Consider the following 25,893-nt stretch of genomic DNA (forward strand, 5'->3'; position numbering starts at 1 on the left):
GCTTTCCTCGTGGCGTCGGCTATCGAGCGCCCCGGGGTCGGCGGCGGCAGCATCGCACCGGTCGTGAGTTCTATTTCGGTGCTCGGCCTATTCGATTTACGAAACGGCACGAGCGTGGCTGGCGTCCCATTTGGAGCGGCTGCTGACCGCCGGCGGGTCAGCACGACCCTCCTCGGAGCACTTCCGCTCCCTCGGCGACCCGCGCGCCCTTGCGCCGCCGCTGCAAGCGTGCTCCCGGCACTCGTGAATCATTAAAAAGCGCCGCAGCATGCGCTCGCACCGGTTCAGCCACCGCTCGGGCGGCAGACGGGCGAAATGGGCCACCAAGGCGGCTGCTTCGGCATGCACATCTCGGCTCTTCTGCGGCGATTGCTTAAAGCTCGATCTAAGCGAACTTGCAAAGTTTTTGTCGGGGCTGAACTTCTCGCTCAGGTTGTTTCCCATGCGAGTGTCGGCATAACCCCGGCAGGACAGATCCTCCACTTGTCCCGCCTTGAGTGGACCTCCGCCGACTTCGGTGGGGGCTTTTGAATACAGACTCGTGGCGCGAAAGGACTCAGAAGAGCAGGGAGAGCAATCGGTGTAAGCCAATCGCACGAGAAAGTGACCGGAGAAAATGGGCGGATGCGTTGCCTCTTCACAGCAGGGCGCTGTATTTGGGGAGACTGCTCCGCGCACGGGTCCGGATCGCTCACCCATCGGGAGATGGAGGGGCTTTAATCGGGAGTGGTGGTGGAAGGTTGCCCTTAGCGAGGCCGGTCAACAGTGAGTGCTGGGGAGGGGCTGAACTTCCCCCGCGCGGTAGAAGGAGCGCTGCGGGAGAGGAAAAGTTCGACGGGCACTCCTGGAAGGGCCCGAAGCTCAGGAGTGGGTCTCGAGACGAAGGTGCGCCGCGGTGTGCCCTCAGAGGGAGCGTTAACATATTCAGGTCTAGCGCCGCCTCGTGTGCTGTTCCATGGACTCCAGTGGGCGCGGGAAGCGGGACGCAGAATTTCGGCTGACCGAGCGGAGGCGTTTAGAACGGCCCTTTCAGAATCGGAGATGACGCATTCCGGGATTGGCCGTAGGGTCGGTGCAATTGCGATGGCTGCTTCCGCAGCGTCGAATGGGATCGTAGTGAGCCCATGCACACACAACGAGGGAGGATGCAGGTAGGTCTCCATAAGCGGCAGCGTTCACTGTTCGGGAGCGATAAGTACTGTATGGAATCGGGTGTGCGTGGGGGAGGGCCAAGATAAGGCCTAGGGGGGTACGTGCGTTGTCCGTCGAAGGTGTTGCAGGTTCCAGTGGAGGCAGCAGTGCATACGTACCGAGTGTTGCGCTAGAGCCAAAGGATCCCTTCACGCAGAGCCATTGGCCAAAGTGTCTGCTCTGAAGCGGACCTGTTGGAACCGGTCAAAACCGGCCGGGAGCTGTGGCGCTGGAGCAAAAGTGTGTGCGCGTTCAGCGACAGTCGAAACAAGACCAGTTTGTCCAAAGAGTCTGCCCGAGAAGCGCACGTGTCAGAACCGGCTGAACCCAGCCAGAACTGATTGGCGTACTCGCGTACCGCCACGCACTGGGGCTAACTAAGCCTGTGCTGTTCCCCACTCTGAAGAGCAAACCCGAGCCCCGCCGCTGGGTCCTTTTTCCCTCTTCTATCGGCAGGTTAACCACACGAAACGTGCTTGCTCGGCGTCCGGCGTCGACTTTCGCGTCGGTCTGGAGCCCAGCTCGGCCACACGTAGCAGATTGGTGGCGGCGGCAGGATTGCAGACCCAGGGTGCTATGCGGCAGCGGCATAGCACCCTGGGTCTGCAATCCTGCCGCCGCCACCAATCTGCTACGCGGCAGCGGTCAGTGTGAGCCGAGTATTGCAATTTCTTTGCAGATGCAGAAACCCGAGAGGCGGCTGGAGGGTACTTGCAGCGGAAAGGCGGCTGGAGGTATACTTGCCGCATCACGGTAGCTGGCCGAAATGGATCCGAACAGCTTGCTGAAACTGCAGTTGTTAGCCGTAGGCCCGTAGCAGAAGAGCTCGGTGTGGGGTGCAGCCATGCTGTTCGGAAGCCCGAAATTGTTTTCAGGAACCACTCTGCAATTCTGGTTACACTTAGAAGATCTCGTTCTCACAAGTGCTTCATGTTGTCGACAGTGCTCAGCGCCAAGTATTCAGGAACCACTCACTGCACTCCTCGTTGCCCTTTCAAGGCCTCGTTCTCCCCAGTGCTACAAGTCGCCGACGGTTCCCAGCGCCAAATATTCAGGAACCATTCTCTGCACCCCTGATTACCGTTTCAAGATTTCGTTTTCCCCAGTGCTACAAGTCGCCGCCGGTTTTCAGCGCTAAATATTCAGGAACCATTCTCTGCACCCCTGATTACCCTTTCAAGATTTCGTTTTCCCCAGTGCTACAAGTCGCCGACGGTGCTCAGCGTGAAGTGTTCAGGAACCACTTTCTGCACTCCTGGTTGCCCTTTCACGGCCTCGTTCTCCCCGGTGCTACAAGTCGCCGACGGTTCCCAGCGCCAAGTATTCAGGAACCATTCCCTACACCCCTGATTACCCTTTCAAGATTTCGTTTTCCCCAGTGCTACAAGTCGCCGACGGTGCTCAGCGTGAAGTGTTCAGGAACCACTTTCTGCACTCCTAGTTGCCCTTTCACGGCCTCGTTCTCCCCAGTGCTACAAGTCGCCGACGGTTCCCAGCGCCAAGTATTCAGGAACCATTCCCTGCACCCCTGATTACCGTTTCAAGATTTCGTTTTCCCTTGTGCTACAAGTCGCCGCTGGTTTTCAGCGCCAAATACCCAGGAACCATTCCCTGCACCCCTGACTACCCTTTCAAGATTTCGTTTTCCCCAGTGCTACAAGTCGCCGACGGTGCTCAGCGTGAAGTGTTCAGGAACCACTCTCTGCACTCCTGGTTGCCCTTTCAGGGCCTCGTTCTCCCCAGTGCTACAAGTCGCCGACGGTTCCCAGCGCCAAATATTCAGGAACCATTCCCTGCACCCCTAATTACCGTTTCAAGGTTTCGTTTTCCCTAGTGCTACAAGTCGCCGCCGGTTTTCAGCGCCAAATATTCAGGAACCATTCTCTGCACCCCTGATTACCCTTTCAAGATTTCGTTTTCCCCAGTGCTACAAGTCGCCGACGGTGCTCAGCGTGAAGTGTTCAGGAACCACTCTCTGCACTCCTGGTTGCCCTTTCAGGGCCTCGTTCTCCCCAGTGCTACAAGTCGCCGACGGTTCCCAGCGCCAAATATTCAGGAACCATTCCCTGCACCCCTGATTACCGTTTCAAGGTTTCGTTTTCCCTAGTGCTACAAGTCGCCGCCGGTTTTCAGCGCCAAATATTCAGGAACCATTCTCTGCACCCCTGACTACCCTCTCAAGATTTCGTTTTCCCCAGTGCTACAAGTCGCCGACGGTTCTCAGCGCCAAGTATTCAGGAACCAGTCCCTGCACTCCTCGTTGCACTTTCAAGATTTCGTTCTCCCCAGTGCTACCAGCTGTCGACGGTGCTCAGCAGCAAGTATTCAGGGCCCACTCTCTGCAGGCTTGTTTTCTTTAAGCAAATCTTTTTACCTCTACCAGCCAATGGTTCCTTCGTGGCGTGCGCGACAACAAACTCCCAACGCGGCTGAGGAGGGGGAGGGCGGTTTTCCCTCACGAAGCACAGTGTAAATAGCGCGGCGAATGGTTACCCAGCGTTCCCCGCGCGCTGCTGCTGCTTACACCGGCGGGCGCATCGGCGGGACGGCTTTTTCATCTGCTGTAGCGACGGTTGCTTTGGGCCTGTTTTGGCGCAGCTTCGCGTCCATTGGGCGCTTCCTTCGCACTGCTTAACTTGTTTGACAGCACCTCCTGGGTAATCCTGACCCAACGGAGTTCCGTGGTTGTACAGCAGAGATACGTTAGGGATTGGTGTGCAGGGCGGGAAGACAAAATGTAGAGACCACATGCAGACATTTGGCCGCTAGAAAAACGCTACCTTTTGCGCACTGCTTGCCGCGAATGGGACTCCATTTTCTAAATTGGTGAATACCAATTCGGTTGTGTTATAACTTAAGAGGTATTCCAAAGGCGGAAAGGAGCAACTGGTTCTGATTAAAAACGATTATAAAAGTTCCCTAATCTTTCTCTGAATTCCCTAAATAACTAGTTTAAATCGGTATAAATGGGAATCAATAAGCTCACACTCCGCATTGTTTCGGTGTCTGCGCTTGTGTCGCGAGGTGGGTAGCCCTGGGTTAGCGCATCAAGATGGCTAGTTTCAGCTGTCAAACCCTTTAAAAGACGCTCCTCTCCGTTTTCTTTCTGCCGAAGCACGGCCGGGCTACAGCGGCGGCGTCCGCCGCTCTAGCCCGGCCGTGCCCGACGCTGCTACTGCGTTCAGGACGCCGCCCCCGCGAATTCCAGGTAACGGCTGGCAGAATCTCTGGTTTCACTCTTTGTAGAGCCACGTGCGTGAACAAGGGATGTCGCATGGGTGTCGTTTAAAGATTTGCTTTCCAATCACCTTCACAGCGTGGATTGGAGCCAATTTTTTGAAGATCTCGTTCTCACGTGTGCTGCAAATCGCCGCGTGCTCAGCGCAGGGGTACTTGGACGGCGGGTCTCAGTGAAGACGGCTGGCTGACCCAGGCACACCAGTACGGGCGCGCCATCGTCTTCGTACTATACTCGCTAGCTGGCGAAGAAACGCGGCAAGTATCCCTCACTGTGAGGGTGTACAAAGCACGGCGACCACGCACGCCTCGGCTTCAACGATATCCACGCGACCATATGTAGTAATTAACTGGGCGGGGCCCTGTTCGGACGGTAATGTCCCGGGTGGAGTTCTGATTTGGCAGAGTAAATCGTCATGTCGGCTATTCGCCTGGAATGTTTTTTCCACTGCAGCACCTGACTGGCGTGACATCCTGACGGTAATGTCGCCAGCTTAATTATAGTGCGTGTTGGAGGTGTCCCATGTAATCGAGCAATGCGAAAGGGCACAGCGTGGAACTGCATGGCTTCCTGCACACAGCGGAGTTGCCGGCAACGAAGCAGCCGACAAAGCCGCCTCGTCTGTCCCCGCTCTCTGTACTCAAGCTCTGCCGATCCCATTCACGCGAAAGGATGCGGCAATACTCGCCTCATAAAGCGCATGGAAAGCGCAGTTTTCTATCTGAACTGACGCAGAGAAGCAATACGCACCTCTTCAACTGACTGGTCCCAAGTTCACCTTCAGGATGCCACAAGGGCTTAGCAAGCGCGAGGAAGCCAATCTGCATAGACTGCCCTTGGAAGTGGCCTACACAGGACATTACCTCTACAAAATCCAGCAGGCATCTTCACCTTCTTGCTCCACATGTGACACGCGGGAATATATCCATCACGTTACACGCGTGTGCTCCAAGTATATCGTGCACGGACAGAAACCCATACTATCTTTATGCAGGCCGCATGGTGCGGGACTTGAGTTGAGGGCTGTTTTGGGTCCTTGGTCGGGTCCTAGTCAGGCTGCACGTGCAACCAAAGCTCTATTTGTGTTTCTTCGGAGCACTGAATTGGACAGAGTTTTATGAAAAACTTTTTGTATGTGACTGAGAATCTCGCGCGCATCATCCGACCTGCGATGAACAAGTTCATGGGAGTCACTAAGCGGGCTTCTAAAAGCGGAGCGCGACCGCAGTTGTTCTAGCAAAGCTGCTTGATTCGAGGAGGAGGAGGAGGAGGAGGAACAACTTTATTAAAATCACAGGCAGCTAGGACGTGGCCGCTACGTCGCGGAGACCTGCCTGGTGCCCGGGCCTACTCACGCTTCCCAGGTGGGGTTGCGTTTTCGGGCCGCTGGCGTGAAAGGGCAGCTTTCGCCTGCTGGACGGCCTGGATTTGTGCACTGCAGTCTTTAGCGTTCATGGCTTCTGTGATATGAGAGGGCATAGTTCCTTGCGCTGCCTCAGCAGGCTGTGTCCTGCAGTTCCAGAGTATATGGCTGAGTGTCGCACGCGCACTATCACATACACGGCACATTTCACTTTCGTATACACCGGGGCACAGATGTTTTGCAAGCACTGGGGTAAGGAGCGATTTGGTCTGTAATTGTCTGTAGAGAACTGCTTCTTCCCGATCTAGATTTGGGTGAGGTGGCGGACGTCGTCTTCGGGTCTGCCGGTACCACTCCAAGATTTCCCCGTATGTGGTGAGGGGGTCGGGCATCTCTACGTCGCCGGACGATTCGAAGTATCTCCGGTTCAGCGGGACGACCCATTCGGGGCAGCCCTTTGGGCGCCCAGAAATTTCGTTAGGCGACTGGACTTTGCGAATGCATTCACCCATTTCATCGGGAGATTTCTCCCATGAAGATCATGCACTCGCGTTGGTTGTTAGTACACTCAACGACGACGCAGTGACGCTCGAACGGGTAGCTTCATGCATCGCTAATTTCACACGGGGCACGACGACCTGCAGGCGGGATTAAGAAGGATTGGCGCAGCTTCCAACAGTGGCGCAAGGCTGGAGAAACAGCAGGGCTGGCGGCCCCTCTCACTTGGTCGGAGACCCGGCTGTTGCACCGCACATGGATTTCCGAACTTGCCGCTGAAAGTTCTCCATGACTGGCAGGCCCGCATCATTCCGTCCGCAGGCTTTCACATCTCTCCCAAAGTGGAGCGCGTGAGCAAACGCTTGAACCTGCAGAAACAGGCTTCGCGAACTCGGCGTCTGTGCTCTTTACTTTAGGCTCGAACGCACGTGAACTGTCGAGGGGAAGAGCACGCGAGACATCACGCCACGAACGCTGGGTAGAGTTCTCCAAGGTTGAGCGCTGCCGGCACGCTGGATGACGTCATATCTAGGCTAGGCTTGGCTCCGCCTATGCGGCTAACCAAGGGTCTACCACGCCTCGCGCCGGAATAGTTTCCTTGTATTTTGTTTTTGCGAACGCAAACGGACAAAGCCCAAGCTTACCCAGTTCTGCTGTTAAAAAAGCAAGTGACTGTAAAAACGCGGGTACAGCAATGGACCGCAAAAATCCTGGCACGGTAAAATAGAGCCTCAGAGGTCGTGGTTTCGGCGAGACAACGCGCGATACGCTGCATTCGCCTTCTGTGTGTAGCATGAGCATGCCTGGCATACAATTAGTTCTCACTCGCCTTGAATGCCCTCTCTGGTGAACGATCATACTGTGGCGCGATGACACGTTAAATAAAAAAGGCACCTAGCAATTTCAAGCCGGATGAGGCGCCGACATGCAGTCCAACAAGAACGGTAGCGTGCGGCTGGAAGGCGACCCTATCGTCCAAGATGACCGCCGCTTGTCCCATAGGCGAAAATGTTTATTTTTTTTCGTTTCCTAAATAATCAGGCAAGTGCCGCCGCCGTTTTTCGTGGTAAACAAAATAGACCCAAAATTGCACCTTCGTGCGAAGTTTGAGTGCGAATTCAAAGAAGCGGTTTGCCCAGGAAGAAAAACAAGATCCTTATTTATTGTTGTAACACCCAGTACATGTTACTGAGACCCTTTTCGGAGTGTTTCGGCCACGGATGCCAGGTTCATACAGTGAAAGCCCATCAACACAGGCGTGGTCAGTTGACAGTGAAAGCTATAGCCTGCAGCGCTACCTTCTGATGGGGGGCAACTGCCCAAAGTGTTACAAGTTCTTTTTTGTAGGTCTTGAAATGTTTTTAGCCACAACGCAACAACTTCTAATTCGCTGGAAGGCTATAACACGAAAAATCGGGGTTAATGACGGGCTTGAACTATTTTTTTGGTGCAAGCCAAAAATATTGCCGAGTATTATGAGTAATTCTTAGACAAGCAACATATTGTGCCACCAGGAGATCACATTTAACGTGGAATTTTTTTAAACTGAATTATTACGCGTCAGTCAGTATGCCGTAAAAAATGAAGGGAAAGAAATGAACGCGCGAATTTTATACGAGAGATAAAGTGCACAACTATAATTATAAAAAAGTTTTCTTTTATGCCATATCGCACAACACTTGTTGCACTGGGTTTCAACTGACGCACTTGCCGCGATGCACGGATGATCACAAAATGAATCCTTTCTTTTTGGGCACTGCGGGACGCAAAGGCAACAGTAACTGGGATGCCCTCGACCTAGGAAGTCAGCAAATTCGTAACCCGTGGCTTCGCTGCTGCCTGTAAGCAAGCTATTTTTCCTAATCTAACACGCAGAATCTAAAACAAAGCTCCCAAGTGCCTTCGGGAGTGAAGAACAATAGGAACGGCGAAGGACGGGAGAGGTTCTTTGGAGCTCGACACGCGTTCAGCGCGGACGATCCGGTCCCGGCCGCACTCCGCTGTAGCCGAGTTCAATCATCCTGGCAGCGCTGTTTTGTAGCGTAAGCTACACTGGCCGAGGTTGAGCAGTTTCGCGTCGACCTTGAAGGGCCGCGCTGCGCAAGAGCGAGGAGCATTGGATTGGATTGGATTGGATTAAATTGAATTTATTGGATTGGAAATCCAATCTAATTGGAGTACGTGCACGGGGGCCCTATTCTCGACTGCACAAATTCCCAGGCAATTCGCCATGTTTTTTTGCGTAAGCACGACGTAAGCAATCAGTGACGTGATGCACATATAGCTATGACGACATGCAATGTAATTTGACGCTTCACTCATAGATCGCAACCAAGTTATCAAATATTGTGCATAAAAGACACAAAAACACTTGGCACGTATATATATACTGTAAAAATTAAGACGGTAGCTGAGGCTGGCAAGAGAAACACATTTCTGCAGGTCAAAACTGGCGTCAACACTGCAAGGCGATCGAGTAACGTTGATCCAAAAGCGACCGAAAGGCGGATGTTGAGCTAAAAAGCACCAAACAATTTTTTACCGTATCTATTTACTTCTTTCAATCGCTTTTAGCAACATAGTTGGGCTTTCTGCTTGAATGAAATCTTTGTTGCGTTATCACCTTCCCGGCCGCCACCGCCACCACACCATCGTCTGCTGCTATGTTACAAGTTTATGGCGTGATCACAGAAAAAGGCGGCCGCAACCATCGCTTGTATGACACATAACAGCAGCGAAGCGCTACGCCTGATAACCGCGGACCGCACCGATGTCGCCGATTCACTCATTCGTCAAGCTCGACTTCAATCGGCGCTGCAATAAACAGAAGTCACTTTTCTTTGTTATTTTTCTCTTGAGTTTGATCATGTGACCCAGCAGCTTACTAGAAGAAGTGTGAACAAATGCCATATATTGGGTACTCTTTGTCATGGAGAGGCTTGTATGCCTACGCAAAACAAATAATTTTTATTTTATTGCCAAACACAAAAGCAAAATACTGCATGTCATTTCTATGCTCCGTGATCGCTGACTTGGAAACAGTCGAAAGTATTACTTCTTTCGGCAGAAAATATGCTTTTAACCGCGCATTATACGAAACTGCGCCTGCTGCAAGTTCCCGGACATTTCGCGGCGCCGAAGGTCGGCGAAATTTTTTGCCCTATTTCGCGGCAAAGCAGCCGCCATTTTCAAGCTGTTACTTAACATTACGTCACTATGACGCAGGCTGAAGTTGCCAATGTGTGACGTGATCGTTCCCGCCAACTGTTTAAATTACGTCACGCCTTCTCAGCCAATCACGAAGAGGGCGTGTATTACAAGCAGTATTGTTGTTGAATAGCAAAGACATGCCTACGTTGTCATTTAGTCTACGTGCATTTAGTCTAGTTTTATTTCATTGCCGGCCAAGAATTATGCGCTTCCAGTAAAGAGAAATAAGGCAAACTTTAGAACCGTTGACAGTAAAAGTCATAAAACGTCAAAATGACGGCACCACACACAACAGCTTTGTCAACCGGAAGCACGTGACCAAAACTGAAAGCCAATCAGAAAAGACTTCCGGCAAATTCCCCAGTTCCCTGTGAATTTGTGCAGTCGAGAATAGGGCCCCGGGTGTGTAGAGAATTGGGTCTGCACATTCGCCGGTTTGCGCATTCCAGAGGAGTGACGTCATAGCCGCGGCAGACGCACTGGAGCCGGCGCGTGCCCAGCTGTGCGCCTCCGTTGCGCAGTAGCCAAGTCTGACGCTGCGCCGGAGACGCTTGATAGCCGTTTCGCGTGGCTCCTGGAGAGCCGTGCTGCGCATGCGCGAGGAGCAGTGACTGGACTGGACTGGACCGGACTGGATTGAACTGGACTGGATTATTTTGGATTGGCAATCGTTTTAGCTGCAGTAAGCATGATAATCAGCTAATCCTAGACAACCAGTAAACCTAAGAACAACCAGCTGAACCTTAGCTCACGCTACGTATATCCTGGCATATCCGAGCTAAGCCACTACTATTTTTTTATTTTTTTTTATTTACAGCATACCCTGCAGCGCGCAGGTATTATAGCAGGGGAGTGGGTGACGAAATACAAATGGCAAGGAAGTCACTAGCACAGTCAGCTGTTTTGTAAAAGACAGAAATAACAAAAAAGGAGCATACAACTAAATATCACTGACAACGGCATCACAATTCACTAAGCAAGAGAGTGGAGGTCTCAATACCGCCAGAGACGATGTCAGCGGCTAATTCGTTCCACTGAGATTTAGCCAATGGGGAAAAAGAAATATATCCGTAATGGATTGTGCTGCTCTTTATCTATCGTACTTTGTCACCACGACGCCGTTTTTGCGATACATAATGGGGCGGACTAAGCTGCATGTGCACTAAGTCTGATGTTACCTCGTGCAGCCTGCGTGTCCACTTTCAGTGGACAGCGGACCCGCCCGCCACACACCAGGCGGCACCTAGTAGCGCCATCGGTATTCTATTGAGTTAAAACGGCCCGCCGACTCCGGATGCGACGCCAACGCAGGGGTCCACGAAATTAAGTTTTTTTTTTTAATTCTTTTGTACAAGTGATTTGCACATTAATTACGCGAATTTTCTAAGATTTGCGATGACGTGACCTTTTTTCGCGAAAGCACACACAGCGTCGTCATCGCAGCGAGAAACAGCTCGCCCCCTTCTCCACTTCCCTCCATCCGGGTCACGTGACCCGTCGGTGACCCACGGAGTCCGCTGACAGCACGGACGGACCAAAAAAAATTTCACCATCTTCCCGTAGGGGAACGCTGAGTAGTATGCGAAGCAGCCATGGGGTCGACTCAAGTTCCCATTAGTTGCAGTTCGATCGCGGCGTTGCGGGAGGAGACATAGGGAAGCGGAGCGCGCGCGCGCGCGCGTCATTTATACCGCGGAGCTACAGTGGCGCCCCCAGCGGAGTATGCAGCGGCTACTGTTGCGCCTCTAACCCTAAGCTGCTTCGCATTATCGCGCGCGGGGCCGCAGGTGTTGCCATTCGTAGCGCAATCCCGGAGAGGAGAGGAGCTTCAGAGAAGAGAGGAGGAATGCCGGAGAGGAGAGGAGCGTCGTAGAGGAGAGGTGGAATGCCGGAGAGGAGATGAGACAAGGAGAGGGGAGGAGGGTGCGCATGCGCAGTGGGGTGTGGACGCCGCACAACAGCGGAAGCACAACCAGGCACAACGGCGGAGGGAACAGGCGCGACCATAAGCTGATCCGCATCTAAAACCATCTCTACGTTACGTCTCGGTCCCTCCCAAGGAGGTTGTATAGAAGTTTTATACAACCTCCTTGGTCCCTCCACGCGTTCCCTTGGTAAAAACACTGCAGGGGCATACTTTACGTTCTTACAAAGTGTTGTCCGGCGCCAATCTTGCGCCGTCGGTGCCGTTGGAATCATCCGTGCCTCGATGTCATCCAGCCAGACATGTGCTGCGTATAGCAAAGGTTTCGACGGCTCCGCAACCATGCATCTCGCTCGCATGTCTCGTCGCTGCACATGCCTATTTTTTGCCGCCGGCAGTCCCGCATCGGTTCGTAAACCTGCTGATTCAGAGATATCACTTTCGTAAGTTATTACGACGTCCCTTACGGCACGTCAGGCTGTGCCATCATGCCCGCACCGATAACGGGCATTGTAGAGCCAGTTACGTTGAAGTGGCGTCGCGCCCGCTAGACCTACCAATGCGAGTCGAATTTATTAACACGAGGCGGCACTTGTAAGGAGTAGCTTCCCCGAGGTGTCGTTACGGAATAATACTTCGGCGGTGAATCTACAGACGCCACAAGGTGTGGTACCACCTTTGGGAGGCGATTTTATGTTGATACTAGACGCTTCTCACCAATTTCTCTGTAAGATAACCAACTCTTAATTGTAAAGTTGCTACTACGGAATATTTTGCAATATGAATGAAGGGTATGACATGCAATACGATATGAATGTTCTTTTCTAAAATGTTCGAGTTTTAACTTGCGCTTCATTCATTGCTAGCATGTTTTCATGAACTGATCAGATAATACGTCTCACTCTAAGACCAATCCTGCGTGGCATTTCTTTGTGTGTGTGTGTGTGTGTGTGTGTGTGTGTGTGTGTGTGTGTGTGTGTGTGTGTGTGTGTGTGTGTGTGTGTGTGTGTGTGTGTGTGTGTGTGTGTGTGTGTGTGTGTGTGTGTGTGTGTGTGTGTGTGTGTGTGTGTGTGTGTGTGTGTGTGTGTGTGTGTGCGCGCGTGTGCGCGCGCGCGCGCGCGCGCGCGCGTGCGTGCGTGCGTGCGTGTGCGTGCAATTGAGAATGACAACAAACATTACAAACTTCAAGCGCAACCCTACATACAGCATGGTATCGCGACATGTCTACAGAACATCAAACTGTTTTATTGAAGCAGGCGTCCGAACAGAGCACAGCAGTGTTTTGATATTGGTATAAGTGCTTTCGCTGTTCAATTCTGGCGCAGTTGCCAGCAAGCAGAGCTGACAGGAGAGCTGACATGTCGACGAGGAGTTGTGTCCGCTTCAAAAATGTCAATTTCAATCGAGACGTAGTTGAGCTTGGGAGGCATCCGTTAGGCGCAGAAACCGACACCCCGCCTTGCTTCTGCTGCGTCACATCCAGGTCGTCTCCTTTCAGCCAATCAGGGTTCGCTCGAAAATGGACGAAACTGAGAATTCTGGCCCAGCTTGGGCTACGCGCCTGAAAAAGGACTCTGACACAAAGTCAGCGTGAGCACTTTCCTCTCATGGCTGTCGTCGTGATCGGCGTGGTGAGCGAGTAGGCGTTTTCCCCGGTGCGGAGGGCGTCGTCGTCGGCGGGGCAGGCGCAACTGTTGACGCTGGCGTGGCCCACCGGGCCCCGAGGAGACCGGTGGCCAGCAGCCGTAGCCGCGGCCAAAGAGCGGAGGAGCGGTGCTCTGCATTCCCGAGGCGACCTTGACCCGCACTGGCGCTGTGCTCGTCCCAATGGACGACGGCACTTTCTCCGCTTCCGGCCGCCCATTTGCATGGGCACGCGGCGGCGGCAAACCGGTCCGGCCCCGCCGCAGCAACAGACCTCCGTGACCCAGTGGCGGCGCATCCCCCTGAAGCCGCGCTCGCTGTTCGCCCGGCCGCCGCCGCCTCGCGCGCGTGCACCCTGTCCACGCCCCTACGTGCTCCAAGCTTCTTACAAAGAACCGGCACAGCCATTCCGCCCGCTTGCCGAGGCGGCACGTACGGACTTGGGCGAAATAACATTACGTGCGCATTCTGCCTCTTGTCTCCCGGTTTCTTTTTCTCTCTTTACGGTGGACAATATGAGCTGGAAATTGTGCAGCTGGCACACAAGCAATTTACCACTATCCTGTAATTATTTTCAGATCCTGCGCACTACTGTGTTAGCGGCATCCACTGAACCAAACTAGACTGCTCGATAAAAAGTGCCGAGTTCGGCTCGTGGTTAGAAACAGGCGCCCCGAAAGTTCGACCTAAAATACCGCGAGGTCAGCTCGCAGTATGCGGAGCTCGCAACCAGACGGAAACATCATGCCGCTTGAGCGTGTCGCTGAGAGAGTGCACGGGACTGCTGTGTTCAGTGTTCACACTGAGTGTTCACTGAACACCCCAGTGAGACACCGCGCACGCGTAAGCGTAGTCACCAGCGCTTCCCCACATGCCGTTCACGATGCTGCCGCGATTTCCGGCAGCACCGCCCTCCCCTCGCGGAATCCGGAAAATTGATGCGTCTTTCGGTCGCTCTACAATGTTCCCACTCTGTTACCTTTACGCCACAAAATTCCATGCGTGAGACACTGTGGGCCATGACGAACAACTGTCAGTTGTCAAAATAGTGTCAAAAGCAACTGTCAAAATAGAATGTTGCATTTCGCGGGCAATGTCCCGCCCACGCTTTGCGCACGCAACCGCTCTCGCACGGGCCCCCTCCCCTTCCTGCGCAGTCGCGGGAGGACGGCGTGTTCCTCCCGGTCGGCCTCGTAGGCGCTGCAATCAGCAAGGACTCGACGCCTTCCCCGCGAGGCGCGGACCGAAGAGCACGCAGGCTCCTCCGGCTGCGGTACCCGCGGTGGCCCGATGTGAAGACGCCCGCGGCGGTTCGTCGGCCGGGCGGAGTCGCCTCGTGTCGGACACGGGGGCGAAGACGCCGCCGCGCCTTGCTCGGGCGGGCCCGTCCCACAGCGGCGAGGCGTCGGCGGTTACGGGGCGTCGTCCGAGCCGAGGCTTCCGCTTACACGAGCAACACGGGCCCAAAAGGGTGGAGCGGCACGCCGCCCTGCAGCAGAGAAAGCCTGCAACCGCCACGTGGCTTTTATTTTCCCCCTCTTCTTCTTGTTTTTGTAAATCGCGCTCGGCGACCCCGCTCACGGAGTGGGCTCGGTCACATGCGGCACGGCGGAGCCACGACAGCTTCAGTGACACGCTTTGTTGAAAGCACGGGCGATTCGCACGTGAATCCCCGGGACGTCTCGTATCCCACATCCATCCAGCAGCGACTGCGCCCACGACACCGCGAGGAAATCGATTCGACTTCTTTATCTTCCAGCAACCGCTGTAGAGAAAAACAGTTCGACAAGCCTCACGCGAGCTCCGGCGGAGCGGGTTTCTTCACTGAAGGCTTCGTACGTGAGCAAAAAATACGATTACACGAGGACCCCCAAGCACGCCTCCCGATTCACTTTCGCGAAGAGTGGTGGACTACTGACCGGGCGCACTTGTAGCCAGCCTCTTCGACAAACAGAAAGACGACGAACAAAACAACACACCGTTTAGCTTGCGGGAAGAGAGAGAATGTGCTTTATTCGTATGGCCTCCAGTGCCAAGTCCACACTGGACTGGAAGGCATAGGATGTCAACAACCAGATATCAAGATGCTCACAACTACAGGAACCAAACGCGACATTTCTTCCGATCAAACTAGGCTTCGTACAATGGACCTTTTTCCAGTACCGGTCCCTCTAGCGGCCGCCACGGCGAACTAAAAATGGCAGTAAGGCACACCCCCAAGAAAGTTTGGCTTTCGGAGAACTCGTGCACAAAATATCCTGGTCTTGCTGCCCCTCCCGCACTGACCCGTCACCCGCACCTTTCACATGAATGTCCCGGTAGCAGGCGAACGTTCTCGTGACTAATCTTCCGTGTTCGAAGTGCCCCCCCCCCCCCCTTTTTTTTTCATTTTCGTAACCCCTTCACTGGCAGCCATGTGCTGGCAGCGTGGTCAGTCTCAAGTGTCTTCGCCCCTTTTCTTAGAAAGCCATTATTGTATGCACGTACGAACCCACCACGAGGAGTCCAAAGAGAGAGAAAAAAAAGAAAACGTGCAGATTATAGCCGCTCCCTAACCAGAAAACCGAGGGGCGCGCTTGTGTTTATTTTGCCCGAGGCGACTGCCAAGAATGGCGGACCTGCAGCCCGCGCATGCGCAGATCGCTACTGGAAAAAGGTCCATTAGAAACGATACGACGACGTCTGCGATGCCCTCCCGACGCCGTCAAAGAGACCCACCAGCGTGGCGGCGTCATTGCATGTCTACCGGGTGCAGTCCTGCACGCGGTGCGGAGGGGTAGCCGGGCCCACGGGTGCCACCGGCGGGTCTCGTGGTCCACGCTGAATGTTTCCCCAATGCTGCGCTGGTCACAGACGGAGCAACCCTTCCGCGTACGCCTTCAAAAATGGTCCGAATGACAGCGACTGCCAAGAGACAGGGCCGAAGAAGCGCACACTGGGCGGCCACAGCTGTGGCATTTCGCGGTGCCGCGGCTAATAAGCGGTGCGGCCGCCGCCGGCGCAGATTGGGCGGCGTGCAGACAATGGCGGGGCGCGGCCGCCGCCCACGCTCCCCGAGCGCTTCCTGCTCGCGGGTCAAACAGTTGCGTGTGCACGATGCTCGCAGCCGAGGCAGCAGCAGCTGGGCGGCCAATTTGCCATTCATTAGGTCGCGGCCGGCCTGGCTCATTGGCGCGCCAGCCGACCGGCCCAGAAGACGTGCCCTTCTACAGACCGGCTTCTTCTTCGTGCACGGAGTGCGCCGTCTGTCTCCACCAGCACCTGCTTTGCGTTAGCAGGCAATGCAAATAACGCGAAGCACCTCGTCACCATTCGAAGTGATCCGGAGGTGAGGCTTAAATTCCAACGCTCAGTCTACCTGGAATCGAACGTTAAAAACGCTCACACGTCCCGTACGGGACGTGGCATTTATGCCAGAGGCATGTAGCCGGCATCCTTGAAAACGTGACGTGGATGCGCCATTCGACAACACAGCTCGTCGTCGTGTGTCTTTCCTGTACGTGTCGCGGAGTAAGAAACATGACCGGAGGCGAAACCGAGCTACCTGGGGCGGCCGGATGACGTCCCAGAACTTGGAGCTCCAGGTGAAGCGGCCGGCACCTGCAGCTGCGGGAGCTAAAGCTGCGCGGGCGCTACGCAGCCGAAACCTGGCGTGGCCGCGGAGTAGATGCGGACGCCGTCTCGTCCACCGGGTGAGGCTATCATCTACTTCGCCGTCGTAGTCGAGAAGCTTCGGAGTAGGCCGTCGATTAGGCAGTAGGAATCGTAGTAGGCCGTCGCAGTAGGCAGTCAGTATTCATTGCGACATATATACCTGCTTGCTCGCCCGCAACCGCCGCAATGACTGTTTCGCCTACCACGTATTCTTGCTCCGGGGTTACTTTAGAGTTACGGTAGTGATGACGTCGTATTATGCTCGATAGCCATGGGAACTTTCCGCCTTAACCGGCCATTCGGCATACCAGGACGCTGTATGCCGAATAGACGGTGTCGTTCGGCGTTTCCAAATCGACGCCCACCTTGCAGTACTCCCTTTGTTCCAAGTTCCGCGAATCGGCCTTGAGATCCGGAGAAACTGAAGTCAGCGAGCCACCGAGGTGAGGCCGCCGACGACTATTCGCTCCATTGGACGGAGGAAGCTGATCCGCCCATCGGACCAGCTTGCCTGAACCAGCGACTACGAGGCGGCTGCAGGCACGGAACATTCGGTTGTAAACAAAGCTCTGGCTGATCTTTTCTCTGTGGGCCCCGGCGCACTCGGGAATAGAGGGAAACACAGAGGCGGACAGGTTAGCTCGAGGATATATACTAGCAACCGAGCACCCGATGATTCCGACCTCGAAGAACAGACGTCAGTTCCCCCAGAATACTCGGCCACACGGCATACTGCAGGGGTATCAGGGAAAGGTACCCTCCGCCACACGAATCCCTGAAGAGGGCAGAAGCCGCCGACTGGAGACAGCTGCGGAAAGGCACGCTCCCAAACCTAACGTGCTGAGCAAAATTTATCCGCCTCGATTGCAGACGCATGCCCATTGTGCCATCAAGAAGAACCCACCTTCTACCATACTACGTGGGGATTGGACTGGACTGGAAAGGGCTTTATTAGAGAGTTTTAGCAGTCCGTCCGTTCCGTCGTCTACATAGTTACCGGGTTTCCCGGGACCCGTCTGCGCCTGCGCGCGCGGAAGGGCGAGGCGCGGACATGGCGAAGGCAGGCCCGCAAAACTAATCCCTCTACCGCGACGAATGCCCAAGTGCCCAGACGGGTCCCGGTCAACCCGGTAACTACGTAGACGACGGAACGGACAGACTGCTAAAACTATCTATTGAAACAAGTCCCCGGCTCGGCCTCGACGTGGCCTAGCATCGCGCCTTCTTCTACGACCCTACCCGTCACAAGTCCGTTTTACGGAGCCCGTGCCTTTCGAGCGCGGCGAAGACCTGCTCGATGGCCCATGACTTGCTTGTAGATTCAATGGCTCGCTGGAGTTCCTCCTGATACTCTCCGAAGTTCGCGCCGTCTGGGTCGGCGGCACAGTCCCACATGATGTGCCACCGGTTGGCCGGTCCTTTCTCACACACATTGCATTGATCACTCGGGTACTCGTCCGGGTAAATTCGATGTAACGCCGCCGGAGACGAACGCCAAAGCACAACGGCTGTCCCCAAAATCAGAAACCCTAATGCGGAGCAATGGGAGGCGCTGCTGGCCAGCGATTGCTGTGAAGACCAGATCGGTCTGATTCAGCGGGCACGCAAAGCAGCAAAGGCCGTTGGAGCCCTGGACCAAGGGTACCCCTCCTGCCGACCCCGTCGAGAACTCTGTGGCACGTGGCACAAGACCCCGGTGGAGTGCCTCCCAAACACTAAATAATAATAATAATAATAAATAAACGTTTTCCCTCCTCCTCCTCGTAACCACATATATGCACAGCTTGCACTGACATCGGCCTCGCTCCCAGCAATAGCGAAAACAAAGCGAATGAGCCGGGACGCTCGTTATATGGACTTGATCAGAAAATTGTACTTTGCGCACGTGAAACGCAGAATGATGACGTCTTTATAAAAACGGCTGCGGCTAAGCTCGGCTAGGTCCGGTTACGCAAGTGGATGACCGGCTCGGTACAGATGGATCAGCGTCCTCGCTCCCCCCTTCGATCGCACAACGGCTGAACTGAAGCAGTGCCAGTGCACTGGCAAAACTGCGAGGCGGCAGACAGAGTGGCGCGTCTCCCTTTCAAACTATCGATGAGTCACGTGGACACGGGTGGAAGGCGGCGGTCGGGACTGCGGCGGGTCACGTGGTATCCCTTCGAGGTCAAACTGTCACGCACGGCAAAACTCGCTGGAATAGGCTAGTAAACCTTTCGCCTTAAACGGGCCCTAAGTAGGTCGCGATTCCTAACACGCGATCGCTAGAGTCCGTTTTATTTTCTTTCTTTGGTTACACGCGAATTATCGTTACCATTTAAGGGAGCTTTTTTATATAGGTTTTGGCATGTGACGTAGCCTATATAATAACGCAGCTGGCACCGAAGACTACGGTGCCACTATTGGCAGGTTTCGGGCCGTATTCTCGACGCCTTAAATTTACCGTGAATTGTGAATTCGACGGCAGCTTTGTCTGATTGGCTTCCACTTTTGTTCACGTGCTTCCCGTTGACAAAGCGGTTGTGTGTGCTTTCGTCATTTTGACGTTTCGCGACGTTCACTGGCACCAGTTCTGAAGTTTGCCTTATTTCTCTCAACTGAAAGTGCATAATTCTTGGATGGGAAGGAAAAACTAGATGAAATGGAGCCGACATGATAACGTAGGTCTGTCTTTGCTATTCAACAACAATACGACTTGTATGTCACGCCCTCTCTGTGATTGGCCGAGAAAACGTGACTTTATAAATAGCTGGTGGGAACGCTTACGTCACACATTGGCAACTTCAGCCCGCGTAAAAGTGAGGTGCTGTTGTAACAGTTTGCAAAAATAGGGCAAAGAAGTTCACCGACGTTCGGCTCCGTGAAAACCCCGTGAATTTGCAGCGGGCGCAGTTTCGGACGACGCACGGTTTTCTAGCTTTAAGAGCAGATACAATAATGGCAGATACAGTAAATAATGAAATTCAGCCAGCCAGTGCTTCAGATATTTTTTATGGAGTGTTGAAGATTGGACATCACCGACATTTCATAATGCCCTGTCACTGCTAAACTGAAAGACTTGTGCAAATGCGTATCAGTGCATTGCAGCCACAGTGGGAAAACGGGATATCCTAGAACATTTATTGTTTTTGATTGTGTGGCCCGTCCTGTTTGGTTTTGCCGGCTCTTTGTATCCCCCCCCCCCCGAAATGTCCCTTTCTTTGGGGCCCCATGAGTCCAATAAAGCAATCAAATATATATATATATATATATATATATATATATATATATATATATATATATATATATATATATATATATATATATATATATATATATATATATATATATATATATATATATATATTGTTACGGGGTATTAATTAAATTCCCCACAAAGAGGACGGCATACATGTACTGTGCTAGCCGGGATCATCATCAGAGAGATGAAGAGGACGCTAACGGCGAAGAGCGTTCGTTCCCTGGCTTGCGCGGTGCTCTCTTCCACCGTGGTTCGCAATAACAGCCTCTGAATGAGTACCGTAAATACACCATTGTAAATACAACTTTACCTTGTATCATTTGGTGGAAGTGCTGGGTACGCCCTCGACCGGGGCGTAATGTCACGAACGTATAGGTGGGATAAACCCCACAGCGCCATCACTAAAGACCAGCGACGACGACGACGAAGAAAGTGCTGGCGGACCGTCCCTGCGCTGGCTGTCTGATCGCCGCCATGTAAATACTGTAAATTGATTGTTGACCTTCCTCACTGTTCGTCTCATCTACTCTGCCACCACGTTACAATATATATATATATATATATATATATATATATATATATATATATATATATATATATATATATATAGTTTCAATTTCGAAATCAGCTTTCGGTCTGTGAGTACATATCGGAGGGTCAATGCCGGGACGCCGAGGCCACGTGCACGTCCAGCTGCGGCAGCGAGCGAGCGGCGGCGCGGTGTTGGGCAGCCTGCAGCTGGAATTACCTGTGTGCGTGCGCTTGTGCGCCTTGAGGTGGGAGCTCTTGGTGTAGACCTTCTGGCAGCCCTCGAAGTCGCACTTGTGCACCTTTCGTCTCCGCAACGACTCCGAGTCGCCGCCGGGAGGCGGGCTGCTGCTGCCCCGCCAGCCCGACGAACCGCCGTTGCTCGTCGCCGCCTGCTGCTGCTGCTGCTGCAGAGCCCTGCGAGAGACCAGCCAGTCAGGACGAGTGCAGGCGGCGCCCATACGCCGCGTCGCGTAGGCATGACAGACGCCGCGCAAAGCGCGGAATATCGGGCGATTTTCTCGATCCAAATTTTTCGCCAAGGCAAAAGTTTTAGTCTTGAGAGATGGCGTACCTCCCACTCCCGCCTCGGCATGCACCCCGGGCGGCAGAGTCTGTAGCAAGGCGCGCAGCGCAGACATCACGTGCAACGCTTCGCTGTAGAGGACATCATGCCGGCGTGGCACAGTCGGCATGGCATCGGCTTCGCAACCGAAAGGACCCCCGTTCGAGGCCGGCCCCGGCAGTGTCTAGCTCGTTCCTCCCATTAGCTAAGAAGACTCTGCATATAGCGGCAGGCCAGCAGTGCTTCTGCAAAAAAAATAAGTTGCTCCGAGCCGGGAAGAAGTAGGCTAGCTGACGAGGCCAATATGCTCAACCCGTGACAAGGTCATCCCTGTTGTTACGGCAAAAGGCCATTCGGGGAGCGGCCTCAAGCAGCCGCCAGAAAAGCAGCCCGTGCGCAATCTTTGACGAGGCCTCCACGTCCACTGTGTCCAGCTGCGCGAAGCAAAGCGCCCTTGGACACTGTCAGCATTCGGCGGTGCAGCAGCAGCCCGCTATACTAAAGAAAATTAGCAGTGGCTTAGCTCGGCTATGCCAGGATATACGTAGCCTGAGCTAAGGTTCAGCTGGTTATTCTTAGCTTTCCTGGTTGTCCAGGATTAGCTTGATTATCATGCTTACTGCTGCTTCAATGACACACACACGGAAAACGCATTACGTGACACATTTATATTTATCAAGCGGCTCCAGCGCAGCGTCACCAATCGCCCCTGAGCTAAGCTGGTTCCACAGGCGCACGCCGGTGTTGCTGCGACGCACGAGCCATCGGTTCCACACCTGGCCACCCCTTTCATGATCACCAAGTGGACCGGGACACCACGGGCGGAACGGAGGTCGGCGAAGACGCTGGGCTCGTGGGGTGAGTGAGAGACGCCGGGCAGTGAGCAACGGTCTGTGCGCCGTGTGACGTCACTGCTCCTCGCGCATACGCAGCACGGCTCTCCAGGAGCCACGCGAAACTGCTCAACCTCGGCCGTTGTAGCTCACGCCACAAAATGGGACAGGAAAAGTAGCTGCATTTGAAGCTAAAACAGCCACTACGCCAACTCCATCAAGCCACGTTAGTCGCAGTGCTTATTATGACCGCCCGCTGGACTCGCGTTCAGAAGGGCTCCACCCACTCGCTTCATACAACCATGCCACAAGTACCAGGCCTGTGAATGCACATATCGGAAGTTGTCTGTGATGAAATGGCGAGCCAGAAGCCAATCTGCCAGGTGATCCATCTAAACGGAAATCCGGCGCAATAGAGAACGACAAGCGCATATGCTTTAATTGAAGGCGCGTCGGCCACGTGGCGCGACACTGCCAAAGCCGCTTGTTTTCTCGCGCCCGAGACTCCGCTCCCCGAACGCGTCACTTTGCTTCCCGCAGTTACCAGAGACGAAATGCTGACGACGCGCTTCTTCAGCTCCACCAGAGTCCTTCAATGAAAGACTCTGGCTCCACGATTTCGCCACTCCCCCTCGCCCCCAGCCCCGCCGCTTCTTCTCGCCGACCCAACTACGACGGCCCGCCTCGGAAAACCAGCGAACGCGGCTACGGGAGGTGATGCTGCATTGCCGATTACGCTGCTTACAAGACACTTGCCACTGTACGCCGGCCATCGCTGGAATTTGCTCCTCTGGCGTCCCTATGAACGGCCACAACACCAGTTGATATTCACAGCTGATATTTTCTACCTTCCAGGTAAAGCCCGATAACGAGGTTGTATTCGTACCAAACAATTCTATTCGCCGATAACTAGTGGAAAAGAGGAGTGCTTGACAGTGTCATTTGTTGGCTAGCGCACGGGATAACAGGGGATCCCGGCTAGATCCGCTAGAGTAACCAGCAGCAACTCCAGCACCAGCGGAATCCGAACACTCACGCCCGTGTTCCAGCACTCACGTATGGTAGACAGACTCCGGCTCCAGCAACATGTTGAGGCTTTGTGTTATGGTAAATACAGGGGTCATACCAGACAACAGGGCTGTCGCTCGCGGGAGACAAAAACGACGTTCTCTCGTTCAAGCCGCGTGAACGCGGATATCTGTCTCCGCGGCCGCGGGAAGAATCGCCCCACGACGACAGACGGAATCCCCGAGCACAGTCCTGCGCGGAGACAACTGGGTTCTGTCATCGCGGTCGTGAGAGTAGGGAGTCAGGCTGATCCGACCAACGCGCGCGGAAATCCCAGCCGACTCCCGCGAAAGGGGAGTCGAAAGGGGGCTTACTCCGGGAAAAAGGGCGCCGGTATAGGAGACCATGATGGTCCGTCCTCCGGCGTCCTCGTTCGCAAGTCACGCGGCATCGTGCTCAAGGCGCGAGTGAGGAAGCTAGCACAGCCACCTTAGTACAGACGTGACCCCGCCGATTACAAAGATGGCCGCCCCTACGACCGGCGAAGCCCAACCACGCGTGCAAACTATCGAGGCATGGCATCCAAGGGGCACCCCACACATTCCGGCTACAGTATTCTTGCGGAGTGTGTGAATGTTTGTGCAGAGCTACGCGGAATTTTAAGGGAGACAGAGAGAGAGAGAGAGAGAGAGAGAGAGAGAGAGAGAGAGAGAGAGAGAGAGAGAGAGAGAGAGAGAGAGAGAGAGATAGAAGTGATTTGGTGGAAGAAAGGAAAGGGAAGTGCACTGGGGGACGGATGTACAACGATGCGTCAATTTTATAGTTGGTGTGAAGTAGCTGAAACAAATTTTAGATGCGGTTGTTTAGCTCTAATTGCGAGTATTTGGAGGCCAAGGGTTGTTAACATATCTGTGGGAGAATCACTGCGTTTACACTTATGACAAGTGAATCTCGCTGTCTTCCTCTGTACTTTTTCTCGTTTCTTAATGTTAGTGACTGTATGAGGAAACCATAGCGTATTGAAATACCTGTCCAACTTAGGTAGTATAGGCTGAAAGCTTGGTTGATTGAGGGGCCAGCCATAGGCATCTGCGAATATAAAACAGCTTGCGCAGAGTATCTGGAGTTATATTGGAAGCGTGCGAGTCCCGTTTGAGGCTTCAGAGAATCGTGACACCCAAATAGTTGTGTTCATTCTTTTTTTTCAAGACTAGTGCCTTTAATGCCGCAATCATACTTGATAGCTTTCTTTTCTTTCGGGCTACCTTCATACATACTGTTTCCTTGGAGTTAATGAACATTTGCCACACGTCGCAACAGTTGGAGAATAGTTTAGCGAATCAGCGCAATGTGATCTGAATTCGTAGCAACTTCTTGGGAGATAATGCAGTAATCGGCGAGTTACACGAGATATTGTCCGTTTTATCCAAAATAAAAATAAGAAATTACAGGGGCCCTACAACAGAGCCTTGGAGGACTCCGCACGTGACAGGCAAGGTTTCCGATGGTGCTTACTTAAACATGACATAATGGAAACTGATAGTTCACAATTTTTAAAAAATTAATGAGTTAATAATTAGTCTCCAATGATATATTGGAACTTTGCAATTAATTTGTTGTAATATAGTACGGAATCAAACGCCTTACACAAGTCTAGTAGTATAATACCTGTCTGGGCGCAGTTGTTGATAGCAGTGCTAGATCATGAACAACGTATACGTTATAGTCGATAAGCTACTACAAAATCCACGCTGGCTAAGTGACTAAATGCCATTTGTACGTAAGAACACATCGGAGTTTTATGACGATATGTGCCAATATTTAACACGACGTGCTGTGTAACTACATTGGTGCGAAGTCTGAAGGGTCATCGCTACGTTTTCATTGAAGAATCGGTGCAACGTTCGCTTTTTGCGAATCGTCTGGAAGTTTCATTACAGTAAGACATTTGCGGAAAACCAAACGAAGGTATTTGCTGCGCAATTGTGAACATCACTTTAGAAAAGTGTTGGGGACGGCGTATGGCCCTAAAGACTTTGTGGGACCTAGGTCGAGCGAAGGCTACGTATTCCTTCGCCAGTTACATCTATTGGGTTGATGCCAGCATTAGCGGGGGCGCGGTGTTTTCCCGTTTCCTTTCATGACCGCAGAGTGGAAAAAGTTGTAGATATTAGACTTCACCCTTTTCGATTATAATAATAGTTCAACTTTGGCGGCTGAAATGCTGCTGCCGGCAGTCCCGGCAGAAGTCATTTAACTTTTCGCTTTGCATGTAGAATTTTCCTTGTTACCCAAAGGTTTAGTCATTTCGGCCGTGTAAGCGCAATGAAATAGAGTGCACATGATTCATGCAGTGCACAAGGACGCGCTTGAATTGTAGCCAGAGGTCATTTACACTTGTGGCGGGATCACTGTTCAATACCACGTCGTATAATTCATGAACTAAGTAAGTTTGCAGGCTGGCGTCATCTGCTTTACTGAAGTTTGGAACACGAGTTACTATTTATTGAAAATGTAAGCTGTGATCAAGTGTTAACCGGCAAATGAGCACTATGTGTTCCAATGTATCCTCTACAACATCAGTTAAAGGGTCATTAAGGCTAAGGCGATTACTAATAAGTATTAGATCTAATATACTTGTTGCTGTTCCTAGAACGCTCTTCGGGCACGAAACGATTGGTGCAGGTGGAAATTTCGTATTAAATCGAATAAAGCCGCTGATCCCGGCGACGTACGCTCTCCAGTTCTATGAGCAAAATTAAAATCCTGAATACATTTCACTAGCGGAAAAAAAGACGAGGGCGAGGAAGATGTGCACACAGGACTAGCGAGCGTCCTGTGTACTTCTTTCTTCGTCCTCGTCTTTTTTTCACCAGTGAAATGTATTCATGTGATAACCAACCAGCCCAACCTAAGATTAAAATCACCCATTTGTACGCCTGAAGAGCTTTGGACATGTTGCTGGAGAAAATGGTGGGTGGAGACTATGGGTTCGG

General features: G+C 53.0%; 1 protein-coding gene across 3 annotated transcripts in view; it reads right to left on the reverse strand.

The window, feature by feature from the left end:
* LOC144174299 (uncharacterized) overlaps positions 1-25,893 on the reverse strand; it is a 169,393-nt gene that overhangs the window by 18,015 nt on the left and 125,485 nt on the right. For all 3 annotated transcript variants that reach the window (XM_077702924.1, XM_077702922.1, XM_077702923.1), the window contains one exon: positions 20,712-20,908. In XM_077702924.1, the coding sequence (XP_077559050.1) occupies positions 20,712-20,908 (197 nt within the window). The remainder of the gene's footprint in view (positions 1-20,711; positions 20,909-25,893) is intronic.

Source organism: Haemaphysalis longicornis, unplaced genomic scaffold (genome assembly GCF_048455015.1).
Source record: "Haemaphysalis longicornis isolate Haplotype H1 unplaced genomic scaffold, Haemaphysalis longicornis Haplotype H1 scaffold_3, whole genome shotgun sequence".
Classification (NCBI taxonomy): domain Eukaryota; kingdom Metazoa; phylum Arthropoda; class Arachnida; order Ixodida; family Ixodidae; genus Haemaphysalis; species Haemaphysalis longicornis.